This window comes from Gobio gobio (genome assembly GCF_949357685.1).
Source record: "Gobio gobio genome assembly, chromosome: 23".
Taxonomy (NCBI): Eukaryota; Metazoa; Chordata; class Actinopteri; order Cypriniformes; family Gobionidae; genus Gobio; species Gobio gobio.
In genome coordinates this window covers 42,760,902-42,779,323 of record NC_137119.1, presented here as the reverse complement: position 1 = coordinate 42,779,323, position 18,422 = coordinate 42,760,902, and the positions used below count along the sequence as shown (strand labels likewise).

General features: G+C 44.2%; 1 protein-coding gene across 1 annotated transcript; it reads right to left on the bottom strand.

Annotated features, from left to right (window-relative positions):
- Window positions 1–4,309: 4,309 nt before the first annotated feature.
- cebp1 (CCAAT/enhancer binding protein (C/EBP) 1) lies at window positions 4,310–17,388 on the bottom strand (the record flags this gene model as incomplete). Its single annotated transcript, XM_079806848.1, has 2 exons — window positions 4,310–4,627; window positions 17,116–17,388. 2 exons carry the CDS (start codon window positions 17,386–17,388, stop codon window positions 4,310–4,312), a joined length of 591 nt encoding a protein of 196 aa, XP_079662974.1.
- Between the last annotated feature and the right edge of the window lie 1,034 nt (window positions 17,389–18,422).

Below are 18,422 nucleotides of genomic sequence, written 5' to 3'. Positions count from 1 at the left end.
TTGGATCTCTGTGTGTGTTGTAAGTGTGTGTGAGTGTTCAGGTGTTGTGTGTTTGGATCTCTGTGTGCGTTGTAAGTGTGTGTGAGTGTTCAGGTGTTGTGTGTTTGGATCTCTGTGTGCGTTGTAAGTGTGTGTGAGTGTTCAGGTGTTGTGTGTTTGGATCTCTGTGTGCGTTGTAAGTGTGTGTGAGTGTTCAGGTGTTGTGTGTTTGGATCTCTGTGTGTGTTGTAAGTGTGTGTGAGTGTTCAGGTGTTGTGTGTTTGGATCTCTGTGTGCGTTGTAAGTGTGTGTGAGTGTTCAGGTGTTGTGTGTTTGGATCTCTGTGTGCGTTGTAAGTGTGTGTGAGTGTTCAGGTGTTGTGTGTTTGGATCTCTGTGTGCGTTGTAAGTGTGTGTGAGTGTTCAGGTGTTGTGTGTTTGGATCTCTGTGTGTGTTGTAAGTGTGTGTGAGTGTTCAGGTGTTGTGTGTTTGGATCTCTGTGTGTGTTGTAAGTGTGTGTGAGTGTTCAGGTGTTGTGTGTTTGGATCTCTGTGTGTGTTGTAAGTGTGTGTGAGTGTTCAGGTGTTGTGTGTTTGGATCTCTGTGTGCGTTGTAAGTGTGTGTGAGTGTTCAGGTGTTGTGTGTTTGGATCTCTGTGTGTGTTGTAAGTGTGTGTGAGTGTTCAGGTGTTGTGTGTTTGGATCTCTGTGTGTGTTGTAAGTGTGTGTGAGTGTTCAGGTGTTGTGTGTTTGGATCTCTGTGTGTGTTGTAAGTGTGTGTGAGTGTTCAGGTGTTGTGTGTTTGGATCTCCGTGTGTGTTGTAAGTGTGTGTGAGTGTTCAGGTGTTGTGTGTTTGGATCTCTGTGTGTGTTGTAAGTGTGTGTGAGTGTTCAGGTGTTGTGTGTTTGGATCTCTGTGTGTGTTGTAAGTGTGTGTGAGTGTTCAGGTGTTGTGTGTTTGGATCTCTGCCTGTCCTCTTGCACTGTTGAGTAACAGAGCCTCCGTTGAAACACACTCTTTCCTAACCCTGTGGCAGATTTCAGGTCTGGGACCGCAGATTGCTCCACAGCCATACGGAATCAAGTTACAACACACAAACATCAACAGTTGTGTGAATTAATGAATGTTGTGTTTTCAATAGCAGTCAGTGTGTGTTATCAGCCGCAGTCATCTGCTGTTAACTAGATAAGCCAGCTCCTCCACTTCCCACCCGCTATCAGTGAGAGCCCAGAGCCCCTGAGGTGATGCTAAACTGCCCCAGGGTGATGAAATCCCTCCGTCCCACTGAAGCTCGGCCTGAGCTCAAACACCCGCGTCATCGCACCCGCTTCACACTCGCCTGTTGGCAATCAATGCAGATTGACCAGATAAAGGCATTTCATCAAACGCGCTGGATTTGGCATGTGAAAGGAGGCCGTCTGTGTCACGGTTTTTGGGATCATTTAGTTTTGAAATCGTGTGTCACAAGGCCTGTGGTTTTGCATGTTGGTTTGAAACAGCAGCTCCAATCAAAAGTTCCGAATTAGCACAATCTTCTGTTCCCCGATCCCATTATATTCTCCAACGATAACATCACACGGCTGAACATTCATGCAAGAAATGCTGGGTTAAAAACAACCCAAGTTGGCTGGACTATGGACAAAGTCAGTGAGTTTTAACCCAGAAAGTCTTGTTTTAACCCAGCGATTGTGTTGTTCTAACCCAGCGGTTGAGTTGTTTTAACCCAGCGGTTGTGTTGTTTTAACCCAGCGGTTGTGTTGTTTTAACCCAGCGGTTGAGTTGTTTTAACCCAGCGGTTGAGTTGTTTTAACCCAGCGGTTGTGTTGTTTTAAACCAGCGGTTGAGTTGTTTTAACCCAGCGGTTGAGTTGTTTTAACCCAGCGGTTGTGTTGTTCTAACCCAGCGATTGTGTTGTTTTAACCCAGCGGTTGAGTTGTTTTAACCCAGCGGTTGAGTTGTTTTAAACCAGCGGTTGAGTTGTTTTAACCCAGCGGTTGTGTTGTTTTAAACCAGCGGTTGAGTTGTTTTAACCCAGCGGTTGAGTTGTTTTAACCCAGCGGTTGTGTTGTTCTAACCCAGCGATTGTGTTGTTCTAACCCAGCGATTGTGTTGTTTTAACCCAGCGGTTGAGTTGTTTTAACCCAGCGGTTGTGTTGTTCTAACCCAGCGATTGTGTTGTTCTAACCCAGCGATTGTGTTGTTTTAACCCAGCGGTTGAGTTGTTTTAACCCAGCGGTTGTGTTGTTCTAACCCAGCGATTGTGTTGTTTTAACCCAGCGGTTGAGTTGTTTTAACCCAGCGGTTGAGTTGTTTTAACCCAGCGGTTGTGTTGTTCTAACCCAGCGATTGGGTTGTTTTAACCCAGTGAATAGGTTGTTTTAACCCAGCGATTGAGTTGTTTTAACCCAGCGGTTGAGTTGTTTTAACCCAGCGGTTGAGTTGTTTTAACCCAGCGGTTGAGTTGTTTTAACCCAGCGGTTGTGTTGTTCTAACCCAGCGATTGTGTTGTTCTAACCCAGTGAATAGGTTGTTTTAACCCAGCGGTTGAGTTGTTTTAACCCAGCGATTGAGTTGTTTTAACCCAGCGGTTGAGTTGTTTTAACCCAGCGGTTGAGTTGTTTTAACCCAGCGGTTGTGTTGTTCTAACCCAGCGATTGTGTTGTTTTAACCCAGCGGTTGAGTTGTTTTAACCCAGCGGTTGAGTTGTTTTAACCCAGCGGTTGAGTTGTTTTAACCCAGCGGTTGAGTTGTTTTAACCCAGCGGTTGAGTTGTTTTAACCCAGCGGTTGTGTTGTTCTAACCCAGCGATTGTGTTGTTTTAACCCAGCGGTTGTGTTGTTTTAACCCAGCGGTTGAGTTGTTTTAACCCAGCGGTTGTGTTGTTTTAACCCAGCGGTTGTGTTGTTTTAACCCAGCGGTTGAGTTGTTCTAACCCAGCGGTTGAGTTGTTTTAACCCAGCGGTTGAGTTGTTTTAACCCAGCGGTTGAGTTGTTTTAACCCAGCGGTTGTGTTGTTTTAACCCAGCGGTTGAGTTGTTTTAACCCAGCGGTTGAGTTGTTTTAACCCAGCGGTTGTGTTGTTTTAACCCAGCGGTTGAGTTGTTTTAACCCAGCGGTTGAGTTGTTTTAACCCAGCGGTTGTGTTGTTCTAACCCAGCGATTGTGTTGTTCTAACCCAGCGATTGTGTTGTTCTAACCCAGCGGTTGAGTTGTTCTAACCCAGCGATTGTGTTGTTCTAACCCAGCGATTGTGTTGTTCTAACCCAGCGATTGTGTTGTTTTAACCCAGCGGTTGAGTTGTTCTAACCCAGCGATTGTGTTGTTCTAACCCAGCGATTGTGTTGTTCTAACCCAGCGATTGTGTTGTTCTAACCCAGCGATTGTGTTGTTCTAACCCAGCGGTTGAGTTGTTTTAACCCAGCGATTGAGTTGTTTTAACCCAGAGGTTGGGTTGTTTTAACCCAGTGAATAGGTTGTTTAACCTCAGCAGTTGTGTTGTTCTAACCCAGTGGTTGGGTTAAAAGTTTGCCCAACCTGCTGGGTAGTTTTACTTGACTCAACTCATGCTAACACAATGTTGTAAATTATTATTGTTGCCTCAAGTAATTATGTGTCTGATTTAGGGTTCATTTTAAGCCAGCCATATAGTAATTTTTAAACAATAGTTGGGTTAAATAAAACTACCCAGAAGGTTGGGGCAAACATTTAACCCAAACACTGGGTTAAAACAACCCAATAGCCGGGTTTGTCCATTTTCAATCCAACTTGGGTTGTTTTTAACCCAGCATTTTTTAGAGTGTGCAGTGGTTGGGTTAAATGTTTGCCCCAAACCTGCTGGGTAGTTTTATTTAACCCTCTTTAGAGTTAATGCATTAACTAATAATGAGCAATACATTTGTTATTGTATTTATTAGTCTTGTTAACGTTTAATTAATAAAAATACTGTTCAGTGTTCGTTCATGTCGTTCATCAACATACACAACTTGTTTTGTTTTAGCACATGTTGAAATGAACGCTTTTCATCATTAGTTAAATAATGTTACCTTTTTGAGAATTAAATAAAGAAAGGTAGATTTACATATTAATATTTGAGTCAAAACTTTAATGATTGTCTATATACATATTGACTTTCAAAAAAATAAACCAGGCATGAGAAATATAAACAAATTACAAGATTGAACTATTTATTTAAAATGAGACTTCCTGATTTGCTGTAATGCAAATGCAAATTCCCGCTTTAACTAGCTGAGATCTGACTAGAGCACAGTAGATGTTCACTTTGGGAAATGACATGAAAGTCACGAATGGAATCAACAGAACCTGGAGTGGCTCAGCAGGTGTCTTGTCCTCCGGCGTCCTGCTCTTTGGCCTGTAGGTGGCGCTGTGACAGATAGTGTCTGAGCGCCTCCACCTCGTGGGACAGGTGCTGTATGTGCAGCTGCAGCCGGTGGTTCTCGTCCTGCAGCTGCAGCGCCCTCTGCTGGGTGAGCTGGATGCGGCGGCGAGCTTTATCGCGGCTCTTCCTCACGGCGATGTTGTTGCGCTCCCTGCGCATGCGATACTCAACGCTGTCCTTCCTCAGGCCTCGCTTCTGCCCGGCCGGCCGGAGAGCGGACACTGGCGGTGGAAGAAGAAACTGGGAGAAATCCTTCCCATAGATTTGCAGGGTCACCGAGAAAAGAAAAGACAAAGTTCAGTGAGAGCTATTCAAACAAACACCGCTAATTCCAACAGGTTTTGGCTCGTTTCTGTCTAATGTCATCAGTGTAGCAATGTAAGAAGTCACTTAAACTCAACAGTAGGGATGTCACAAACACCAAAATTAAATACCCTTAACACTCAAACCACCACACCTGTCCCTAACTTTACCCTTAAACTTACTCAAACCTCCACTAATGTCCCTAACTTTACCCTTAAACTTACCCACACCAGTGTGGTGTGTGGTTCAGTTTAAGGGTAAAGTTAGGGACAGGTGTGGTGTGTGGGTCAGTTTAAGGGTAAAGTTAGGGACAGGTGTGGTGGTGTGGGTAAGTTAGGGACAGGTGTGGTGGTGTGGGTAAGTTTAAGGGTAAAGTTAGGGACAGGTGTGGTGGTGTGGGTAAGTTAGGGACAGGTGTGGTGGTGTGGGTAAGTTTAAGGGTAAAGTTAGGGACAGGTGTGGTGGTGTGGGTAAGTTTAAGGGTAAAGTTAGGGACAGGTGCGGTGGTGTGGGTCAGTTTAAGGGTAAAATTAGGGACAGGTGTGGTGGTGTGGGTAAGTTTAAGGGTAAAATTAGGGACAGGTGTGGTGGTGTGGGTAAGTTTAAGGGTAAAGTTAGGGACAGGTGTGGTGGTGTGGGTAAGTTTAAGGGTAAAGTTAGGGACAGGTGCGGTGGTGTGGGTCAGTTTAAGGGTAAAGTTAGGGACAGGTGTGGTGTGTGGGTCAGTTTAAGGGTAACGTTAGGGACAGGTGTGGTGGTGTGGTTCAGTTTAAGGGTAAAGTTAGGGACAGGTGTGGTGTGTGGGTCAGTTTAAGGGTAAAGTTAGGGACAGGTGTGGTGGTGTGGGTAAGTTTAAGGGTAAAGTTAGGGAAAGGTGTGGTGTGTGGTTCAGTTTAAGGGTAAAGTTAGGGACAGGTGTGGTGTGTGGGTCAGTTTAAGGGTAAAGTTAGGGACAGGTGTGGTGGTGTGGGTAAGTTAGGGACAGGTGTGGTGGTGTGGGTAAGTTTAAGGGTAAAGTTAGGGACAGGTGTGGTGGTGTGGGTAAGTTAGGGACAGGTGTGGTGGTGTGGGTAAGTTTAAGGGTAAAGTTAGGGACAGGTGTGGTGGTGTGGGTAAGTTTAAGGGTAAAGTTAGGGACAGGTGCGGTGGTGTGGGTCAGTTTAAGGGTAAAATTAGGGACAGGTGTGGTGGTGTGGGTAAGTTTAAGGGTAAAATTAGGGACAGGTGTGGTGGTGTGGGTAAGTTTAAGGGTAAAGTTAGGGACAGGTGTGGTGGTGTGGGTAAGTTTAAGGGTAAAGTTAGGGACAGGTGCGGTGGTGTGGGTCAGTTTAAGGGTAAAGTTAGGGACAGGTGTGGTGTGTGGGTCAGTTTAAGGGTAACGTTAGGGACAGGTGTGGTGGTGTGGGTAAGTTTAAGGGTAAAGTTAGGGACAGGTGTGGTGTTATGAGTAAGTTTAAGGGTAAAGTTAGGGACAGGTGTGGTGTGTGGGTCAGTTTAAGGGTAAAGTTAGGGACAGGTGTGGTGGTATGGGTAAGTTTAAGGGTAAAGTTAGGGACATTAGTGGTGGTTTGAGTAAGTTTAAGGATAAAGTTAGTGACAGGTGTGGTGGTGTGGGTAAGTTTAAGGGTAAAGTTAGGGACATTAGTGGTGGTTTGAGTAAGTTTAAGGGTAAAGTTAGGGACGTGTGGTGGTATAAGTAAGTTTAAGGGTAAAGTTAGGGACATTATTTGAGGTTTGAGTAAGTTTAAGGGTAAAGTTAGTGACGTGTGGTGGTGTGGGTAAGTTCAAGGGTAAAGTTAGTGACAGGTGTGGTGGTGTGGGTCAGTTTAAGGGTAAAATTAGGGACAGGTGTGGTGGTGTGGGTAAGTTTAAGGGTAAAGTTAGGGACAGGTGTGGTGGTGTGGGTAAGTTTAAGGGTAAAGTTAGGGACAGGTGTGGTGGTGTGGGTAAGTTTAAGGGTAAAGTTAGGGACAGGTGTGGTGGTGTGGGTAAGTTTAAGGGTAAAGTTAGGGACAGGTGCGGGGGTGTGGGTCAGTTTAAGGGTAAAATTAGGGACAGGTGTGGTGGTGTGGGTAAGTTTAAGGGTAAAGTTAGGGACAGGTGTGGTGGTGTGGGTAAGTTTAAGGGTAAAGTTAGGGACAGGTGCGGTGGTGTGGGTCAGTTTAAGGGTAAAGTTAGGGACAGGTGTGGTGTGTGGGTCAGTTTAAGGGTAACGTTAGGGACAGGTGTGGTGGTGTGGGTAAGTTTAAGGGTAAAGTGAGGGACAGGTGTGGTGTGTGGGTCAGTTTAAGGGTAAAGTTAGGGACAGGTGTGGTGTGTGGGTCAGTTTAAGGGTAAAGTTAGGGACAGGTGTGGTGGTATGGGTAAGTTTAAGGGTAAAGTTAGGGACAGGTGTGGTGGTGTGGGTCAGTTTAAGGGTAAAGTTAGGGACATTAGTGGTGGTTTGAGTAAGTTTAAGGATAAAGTTAGGGACATTAGTGGTGGTTTGAGTAAGTTTAAGGGTAAAGTTAGGGACGTGTGGTGGTATAAGTAAGTTTAAGGGTAAAGTTAGGGACATTATTTGAGGTTTGAGTAAGTTTAAGGGTAAAGTTAGTGACGTGTGGTGGTGTGGGTAAGTTCAAGGGTAAAGTTAGGGACAGGTGTGGTGGTGTGGGTCAGTTTAAGGGTAAAGTTAGAGACAGGTGTGGTGTGTGGGTCAGTTTATGGGTAAAGTTAGGGACAGGTGTGGTGGTATGGGTAAGTTTAAGGGTAAAGTTAGGAACAGGTGTGGTGGTATGGGTAAGTTTAAGGGTAAAGTTAGGGACATAAGGGGTGGTTTGAGTAAGTTTAAGGGTAAAGTTAGGGAAAGGTGTGGTGTGGGGGTATGAGTAAGTTTAAGGGTAAAGTTAGGGACAGGTGTGGTGGTATGGGTAAGTTTAAGGGTAAAGTTAGGGACATAAGGGGTGGTTTGAGTAAGTTTCCCTAACTTTACCCTTAAACTTACCCATACCACCACACCTGGCCCTAACTTTACCCTTAAACTTACCCATACCACCACACCTGTCCCTAATTTTACCCTTAAACTGACCCACACACCACACCTGGCCCTAACTTTACCCTTAAACTGATCCATACCACCACACCTGGCCCTAACTTTACCCTTAAACTTACCCATACCACCACACCTGTCCCTAATTTTACCCTTAAACTGACCCACACACCACACCTGGCCCTAACTTTACCCTTAAACTGACCCCCACACCACACCTGTCTCTAACTTTACCCTTAAACTTACTCATACCACCACACCTGTCCCTAACTTTACCCTTAAACTTACCCACACCACCACACCTGTCCCTAACTTTACCCTTAAACTTACCCACACCACCACACCTGTCCCTAACTCTACCCTTAAACTTACTCAAACCACCCCTTATGTCCCTAACTTTACCCTTAAACTTACCCATACCACCACACCTGTCCCTAACTTTACCCTTAAACTTACTCATACCCCCACACCACACCTGTCCCTAACTTTACCCTTAAACTTACTCAAACCACCCCTTATGTCCCTAACTTTACCCTTAAACTTACCCATACCACCACACCTGTCCCTAACTTTACCCTTAAACTTACCCATACCACCACACCTGTTCCAAACTTTACCCTTAAACTTACCCACACCACCACACCTTGTCCCTAACTTTACCCTTAAACTTACCCATACCACCACACCTGTTCCTAACTTTACCCTTAAACTTACCCACCCCACCACACCTGTTCCTAACTTTACCCTTAAACTTACCCATACCACCACTAATGTCCCTACCTTTACCCTTAAACTTATTCATACCACCACACCTGTCCCTAACTTTACCCTTAAACTTACCCATACCACCACACCTGTCCCTAACTTTACCCTTAAACTTACTCATACCCCCACACCACACCTGTCCTTAACTTTACCCTTAAACTTACCCACACCACCACACCTGTTCCAAACTTTACCCTTAAACTTACCCATACCACCACACCTATTCCTAACTTTACCCTTAAACTTACCCACACCACCACACCTGTCCCTTCCTTTACCCTTAAACTTACCCACACCACCACACCTGTCACTAACTTTACCCTTAAACTGACCCACACACCACACCTGTTCCAAACTTTACCCTTAAACTTACCCACACCACCACACCTGTTCCAAACTTTACCCTTAAACTTACCCATACCACCACACCTGTTCCTAACTTTACCCTTAAACTTACCCATACCACCACACCTATTCCTAACTTTACCCTTAAACTTACCCACACCACCACACCTGTCCCTTCCTTTACCCTTAAACTTACTCATACCACCACACCTGTCACTAACTTTACCCTTAAACTTACTCAAACCCCCACACCTGTCACTAACTTTACCCTTAAACTTACTCAAACCACCAATGTCCCTACCTTTACCCTTAAACTTATTCACACCACCACACCTGTCCCTAACTTTACCCTTAAACTTACTCAAACCACCACTAATGTCCCAAACTTTACCCTTAAACTTACTCAAACCACCACTAATGTCCCAAACTTTACCCTTAAACTTACCCACACCACCACACCTGTCCCTAACTTTACCCTTAAACTTATTCACACCACCACACCTGTCCCTAACTTTACCCTTAAACTTACTCAAACCACCACTAATGTCCCAAACTTTACCCTTAAACTTACTCAAACCACCACTAATGTCCCTAACTTTACCCTTAAACTTACTCAAACCACCACTAATGTCCCTAACTTTACCCTTAAACTTACCCACACCACCACACCTGTCCCTAACTTTACCCTTAAACTTACCCACACCACCACACCTGTCACTAACGTTAACCTTAAACTTACCCACACCACCACACCTGTCCCTAACGTTACCTTTAAACTGACCCACACCACCACACCTGTCACTAACGTTACCCTTAAACTTACCCACACCACCACACCTGTTCCTAACTTTACCCTTAAACTTACCCACACCACCACACCTGTCCCTAACTTTACCCTTAAACTTAGCCACACCACCACACCTGTCCCTAACCTTACCCTTAAACTTACCTATACCACCACACCTGTCCCTAACTTTACCCTTAAACTGACCCACACCACCACATCGTCCCTAACTTTACCCTTAAACTGACCCACACACCACATCTGTCCCTAACTTTACCCTTAAACTGACCCACACACCACACCTGTCCCTAACTTTACCCTTAAACTTACCCACACACCACACCTGTCCCTAACTTTACCCTTAAACTGACCCACACACCACACCTGTCCCTAACTTTACCCTTAAACTGACCCACACACCACACCTGTCCCTAACTTTACCCTTAAACTGACCCACACACCACACCTGTCCCTAACTTTACCCTTAAACTTACCCACACCACCACACCTGTCCCTAACTTTACCCTTAAACTTACCCACACCACCACACCTGTCCCTAACTTTACCCTTAAACTGACACACACACCACACCTGTCCCTAACTTTACCCTTAAACTTACCCACACACCACACCTGTCCCTAACTTTACCCTTAAACTGACCCACACACCACACCTGTCCCTAACTTTACCCTTAAACTGACCCACACACCACACCTGTCCCTAACTTTACCCTTAAACTTACCCACACACCACACCTGTCCCTAACTTTACCCTTAAACTGACCCACACACCACACCTGTCCCTAACTTTACCCTTAAACTGACCCACACCACCACACCTGTCCCTAACTTTACCCTTAAACTGACCCACACACCACACCTGTCCCTAACTTTACCCTTAAACTTACCCACACACCACACCTGTCCCTAACTTTACCCTTAAACTGACCCACACACCACACCTGTCCCTAACTTTACCCTTAAACTGACCCACACACCACACCCGTCCCTAACTTTACCCTTAAACTGACCCACACACCACACCTGTCCCTAACTTTACCCTTAAACTTACCCACACCACCACACCTGTCCCTAACTTTACCCTTAAACTGACCCACACCACCACACCTGGCCCTAATTTTACCCTTAAACTGACCCATACCACCACACCTGTCCCTAACTTTACCCTTAAACTGACCCACACCACCACACCTGTCCCTAACGTTACCCTTAAACTGACCCACACACCACACCTGTCCCTAACTTTACCCTTAAACTGACCCACACCACCACACCTGGCCCTAACTTTACCCTTAAACTTACCCACACACCACACCTGTCCCTAACGTTACCCTTAAACTGACCCACACACCACACCTGTCCCTAACTTTACCCTTAAACTGACCCACACCACCACACCTGTCCCTAACTTTACCCTTAAACTGACCCACACACCACACCTGTCCCTAACGTTACCCTTAAACTGACCCACACACCACACCTGTCCCTAATTTTACCCTTAAACTGACCCACACACCACACCTGTCCCTAACTTTACCCTTAAACTGACCCACACCACCGCACCTGTCCCTAACTTTACCCTTAAACTTACCCATACCACCACACCTGTCCTTAATTTTACCCTTAAACTGACCCACACACCACACCTGTCCCTAACTTTACCCTTAAACTTACCCATACCACCACAGCTGTCCCTAATTTTACCCTTAAACTGACCCACACACCACACCTGTCCCTAACTTTACCCTTAAACTTACCCACACCACCACACCTGTCCCTAATTTTACCCTTAAACTGACCCACACCACCACACCTGGCCCTAACTTTACCCTTAAAATTACCCATAACACCACACCTGTCTCTAACTTTACCCTTAAACTTACCCATACCACCACACCTGTCTCTAACTTTACCCTTAAACTTACTCATACCACCACACCTGTCCCTAACTTTACCCTTAAACTTACCCACACCACCACACCTGTCCCTAACTTTAACCTTAAACTTACCCATACCACCACACCTGTCCCTAACTTTACCCTTAAACTTACCCCCACACCACACCTGTCTCTAACTTTACCCTTAAACTTACTCATACCACCACACCTGTCCCTAACTTTACCCTTAAACTTACCCACACCACCACACCTGTCCCTAACTTTACCCTTAAACTTACCCACACCACCACACCTGTCCCTAACTCTACCCTTAAACTTACTCATACCCCCACACCACACCTGTCCCTAACTTTACCCTTAAACTTACTCAAACCACCCCTTATGTCCCTAACTTTACCCTTAAACTTACCCATACCACCACACCTGTCCCTACCTTTACCCTTAAACTTACCCATACCACCACACCTGTCTCTAACTTTACCCTTAAACTTACTCATACCACCACACCTGTCCCTAACTCTACCCTTAAATTTACTCATACCACCACACCTGTCCCTAACTTTACCTTTAAACTTACCCACACCACCACTAATGTCCCTAACTTTACCCTTAAACTTACCCATACCACCACACCTGTCCCTAACTTTACCCTTAAACTTACCCATACCACCACACCTGTCCCTAACTTTACCCTTAAACTTACCCACACCACCACTAATGTCCCTAACTTTACCCTTAAACTTACCCACACCACCACTAATGTCCCTAACTTTACCCTTAAACTTACCCATACCACCACACCTGTCCCTAACTTTACCCTTAAACTTACCCATACCACCACACCCGTCTCTAACTTTACCCTTAAACTTAATCATACCACCACACCTGTCCCTAACTTTACCCTTAAACTTACCCACACCACCACACCTGTCCCTAACTTTACCCTTAAACTTACCCATACCACCACACCTGTCCCTAACTTTACCCTTAAACTTACCCCCACACCACACCTGTCTCTAACTTTACCCTTAAACTTACTCATACCACCACACCTGTCCCTAACTTTACCCTTAAACTTACCCACACCACCACACCTGTCCCTAACTTTACCCTTAAACTTACCCACACCACCACACCTGTCCCTAACTCTACCCTTAAACTTACTCATACCCCCACACCACACCTGTCCCTAACTTTACCCTTAAACTTACTCAAACCACCCCTTATGTCCCTAACTTTACCCTTAAACTTACCCATACCACCACACCTGTTCCTAACTTTACCCTTAAACTTACCCATACCACCACACCTGTCTCTAACTTTACCCTTAAACTTACTCATAACACCACACCTGTCCCTAACTTTACCCTTAAACTTACCCACACCACCACACCTGTCCCTAACTTTACCCTTAAACATACCCATACCACCACACCTGTCCCTAACTTTACCCTTAAACTTACCCACACCCCCACTAATGTCCCTAACTTTACCCTTAAACTTACCCACACCACCACACCTGTCCCTAACTTTACCCTTAAACTTACCCATACCACCACACCTGTCCCTAACTTTACCCTTAAACTTACCCACACCACCACTAATGTCCCTAACTTTACCCTTAAACTTACCCACACCACCACTAATGTCCCTAACTTTACCCTTAAACTTACCCATACCACCACACCTGTCCCTAACTTTACCCTTAAACTTACCCATACCACCACACCTGTCCCTAACTTTACCCTTAAACTTACCCACACCACCACTAATATCCCTAACTTTACCCTTAAACTTACCCACACCACCACTAATGTCCCTAACTTTACCCTTAAACTTACCCATACCACCACACCTGTCCCTAACTTTACCCTTAAACTTACCCACACCACCACACCTGTCCCTAACTTTACCCTTAAACTTACCCACACAACCACACCTGTCCCTAACTTTACCATTAAACTTACTCAAACCACCCCATTTGTCCCTAACTTTACCCTTAAACTTACCCATACCACCACACCTGTCACTAACTTTACACTTAAACTTACTCATACCACCACACCTGTCCCTAACTTTACCCTTAAACTTACCCACACCACCACACCTCTCCCTAACTTTACCCTTAAACTTACCTATACCACCACACCTGTCCCTAACTTTACCCTTAAACTTACCCATACCACCACACCTGTCTCTAACTTTACCCTTAAACTTACCTATACCACCACACCTGTCCCTAACTTTACCCTTAAACTTACCCATACCACCACACCTGTCTCTAACTTTACCCTTAAACTTACTCATACCCCCACACCACACCTGTCCCTAACTTTACCCTTAAACTTACTCAAACCACCACACCTGTCCCTAACTTTACACTTAAACTTACCCATACCACCACACGTCACTAACTTTACCCTTAAACTTACTCATACCCCCACACCACACCTGTCCCTAACTTTACCCTTAAACTTACTCAAACCACCACACCTGTCCCTAACTTTACCCTTAAACTTACTCAAACCACCACACCTGTCTCTAACTTTACCCTTAAACTTACTCATACCACCACACCTGTCCCTAACTTTACCCTTAAACTTACCCACACCACCACAACTGTCACTAACTTTACCCTTAAACTTACTCATACCACCACACCTGTCCCTAACTTTACCCTTAAACTTACCCACACCACCACAACTGTCACTAACTTTACCCTTAAACTTACTCATACCACCACACCTGTCCCTAACTTTACCCTTAAACTTACCCACACCACCACAACTGTCACTAACTTTACCCTTAAACTTACTCATACCCCAACACCTGTTCCTAACTTTACCCTTAAACTTACCCACACCACCACACCTGTTCCTAACTTTACCCTTAAACTTACCCACACCACCACAACTGTCTCTAACTTTACCCTTAAACTCACTCATACCCCCACACCACACCTGTCCCCAACTTTACCCTTAAACTTACTCAAACCACCACACCTGTCCCTAACTTTACACTTTAACTTACCCATACCCCCACACCACACCTGTCCTTAACTTTACCCTTAAACTTACTCAAACCACCCCTTATGTCCCTAACTTTACCCTTAAACTTACCCATACCCCCACACTACACCTGTCCCTAACTTTACACTTAAACTTACCCACACCATCACACCGGTCCCTAACTTTACCCTTAAACTTACTCAAACCACCACACCTGTCCCTAACTTTACCCTTAAACTTACTCAAACCACCACACCTGTCCCTAACTTTACCCTTAAACTTACTCTAACCACCACACCTGTCTCTAACTTTACCCTTAAACTTACTCAAACCACCACACCTGTCCCTAACTTTACCCTTAAACTTACTCTAACCACCACACCTGTCTCTAACTTTACCCTTAAACTTACTCATACCACCACACCTGTCCCTAACTTTACCCTTAAACTTACTCATACCACCACACCTGTCCCTAACTTTACCCTTAAACTTACCCACACCACCACAACTGTCACTAACTTTACCCTTAAACTTACTCATACCACCACACCTGTCCCTAACTTTACCCTTAAACTTACCCACACCACCACAACTGTCACTAACTTTACCCTTAAACTTACTCATACCCCCACACCACAACTGTCACTAACTTTACCCTTAAACTTACAGACACCACCACAACTGTCACTAACTTTACCCTTAAACTTACTCATACCCCAACACCTGTTCCTAACTTTACCCTTAAACTTACTCAAACCACCACACCTGTCCCTAACTTTACCCTTAAACTGACCCACACCTGTCCCTAACTTTACCCTTAAACTGACCCACACCTGTCCCTAACTTTACCCTTAAACTTACCCACACCACCACAACTGTCACTAACTTTACCCTTAAACTTACTCATACCCCCACACCACAACTGTCACTAACTTTACCCTTAAACTTACAGACACCACCACAACTGTCACTAACTTTACCCTTAAACTTACCCACACCACCACAACTGTCACTAACTTTACCCTTAAACTTACTCATACCACCACACCTGTCCCTAACTTTACCCTTAAACTTACCCACACCACCACAACTGTCACTAACTTTACCCTTAAACTTACTCATACCACCACACCTGTCCCTAACTTTACCCTTAAACTTACCCACACCACCACAACTGTCACTAACTTTACCCTTAAACTTACTCATACCCCAACACCTGTTCCTAACTTTACCCTTAAACTTACCCACACCACCACACCTGTTCCTAACTTTACCCTTAAACTTACCCACACCACCACAACTGTCTCTAACTTTACCCTTAAACTCACTCATACCCCCACACCACACCTGTCCCCAACTTTACCCTTAAACTTACTCAAACCACCACACCTGTCCCTAACTTTACACTTTAACTTACCCATACCCCCACACCACACCTGTCCTTAACTTTACCCTTAAACTTACTCAAACCACCCCTTATGTCCCTAACTTTACCCTTAAACTTACCCATACCCCCACACTACACCTGTCCCTAACTTTACACTTAAACTTACCCACACCATCACACCGGTCCCTAACTTTACCCTTAAACTTACTCAAACCACCACACCTGTCCCTAACTTTACCCTTAAACTTACTCAAACCACCACACCTGTCCCTAACTTTACCCTTAAACTTACTCTAACCACCACACCTGTCTCTAACTTTACCCTTAAACTTACTCAAACCACCACACCTGTCCCTAACTTTACCCTTAAACTTACTCTAACCACCACACCTGTCTCTAACTTTACCCTTAAACTTACTCATACCACCACACCTGTCCCTAACTTTACCCTTAAACTTACTCATACCACCACACCTGTCCCTAACTTTACCCTTAAACTTACCCACACCACCACAACTGTCACTAACTTTACCCTTAAACTTACTCATACCACCACACCTGTCCCTAACTTTACCCTTAAACTTACCCACACCACCACAACTGTCACTAACTTTACCCTTAAACTTACTCATACCCCCACACCACAACTGTCACTAACTTTACCCTTAAACTTACAGACACCACCACAACTGTCACTAACTTTACCCTTAAACTTACTCATACCCCAACACCTGTTCCTAACTTTACCCTTAAACTTACTCAAACCACCACACCTGTCCCTAACTTTACCCTTAAACTGACCCACACCTGTCCCTAACTTTACCCTTAAACTGACCCACACCTGTCCCTAACTTTACCCTTAAACTGACCCACACCTGTCCCTAACTTTACCCTTAAACTGACCCACACCTGTCCCTAACTTTACCCTTAAACTTACCCACACCACCACAACTTTACCCTTAAACAAAGGTGTATTGTTTACTGCTAAGTTGCATGTAATATTTAAATGTATTCATCAGTTTGTCATATTAGCCATAATGCCAGAAACATCCAGTTATTTCCAGACACCAGGAGGTGGAGGTGTGTGTGTGTGTGTGTGTGTGTGTGTGTGTGTGTGTGTGTGTGTGTGTGTGTGTGTGTGTGTGTGTGTGTGTGTGTGTGTGTGTGTGTGTGTGTGTGTGTGTGTGTGTGTGTGGCGTTACCTGTGGCGCGCCGTGACTCTGCTGCGCGCTTCGCTCTGTGTTGGGGCCGTTCAGACAGGAGGGATATGGCAGGTAACCCAAACCCATCATCTGCTCCATGTTCCGGCTGTCCGGCGTCTTGGGGAAGCCCATGGGCTGACCATACACACCGCCGTCCATCTGAGGCATCTGACCAGAGGAGCCGGGGTCCAGAGTCCCGTCCGGAGAGCTGGAGGGCGGATGATGGAGTGTGAACATGCAGATGGAGGAAGGGGAGCTGTCGGAGATGGACATCTGTGGATGAAGAAGATTTCAGGCTCAACTACAGCAGCAAACATGAAGACATTAGGTAGAGGAGATGAGAAGTGTGTGTCCTTACGGCTCAGTGCTGTTGAATGCTCTCTTCTCTTCTCATGCACAAACTTTATGGCTCCTTCCACAAAATCCGTTATGATACAGGTACTTCAGCGCTCATGACAACATCATTTCCTCTGTCACAACCATCTCTCTCTCCCTCCTTCCCCCTCCAATTATTTTAATCTTGCATCATAGATTGACTTCTTTTTTCCCTCTTCATTTTCCTTTTATTAACACTTTCTACAATCTTGATGTGTCTTTGTTGTCCAAACAACTCGCATGTCCCTATGATAAATCCTGGAGAGATGTGTTATCATTTGCTATAATTATTTCAAATACAAAAATTCTGAAAAGTACTGAAATAAAATATATAGTGATTGAGTACTAAAAACGTATACATTCAAAAAATATATTAAAAGATTTAATTTTAAATTAACTTTATTTCTTATCTAATATTTATTTCATATTATTATATTATAGCTTAAAAAGTAAACTTTTTAAAAGACAGAATATCCAAGTTTCAAATGGTACATATATATATATATATATATATATATATAATAGATAGAGCTGTCAAATTAATTGCATCTAACATAAAATTGGTAACACTTTACAATAAGGTTGTGTTAGTAAACATTAGTTAACATGAGCTAACCATGAACAACACCTCTGTTCAGCATTAGTTCATCTTTGTTAACGCTAGCTCATAAAAAAAAAGGTCTGTTCATGTTAGCTCACAGTGCATTAACTAATGTTAGCAAGATTTTAATAACGCATTAGTAAATGTTGAAATTAACATAAACTAATAATGAACTGCACATATAAAGCATTTATTTACCTTTGTTAATGTTAACAAATGAACCTTATTGTAAAGTGTCACCATAAAGGTTTGTGTGTATATATATATTTAAATATAAATATAAATATATATATATATATACACACATACATACATATATATATATATATAT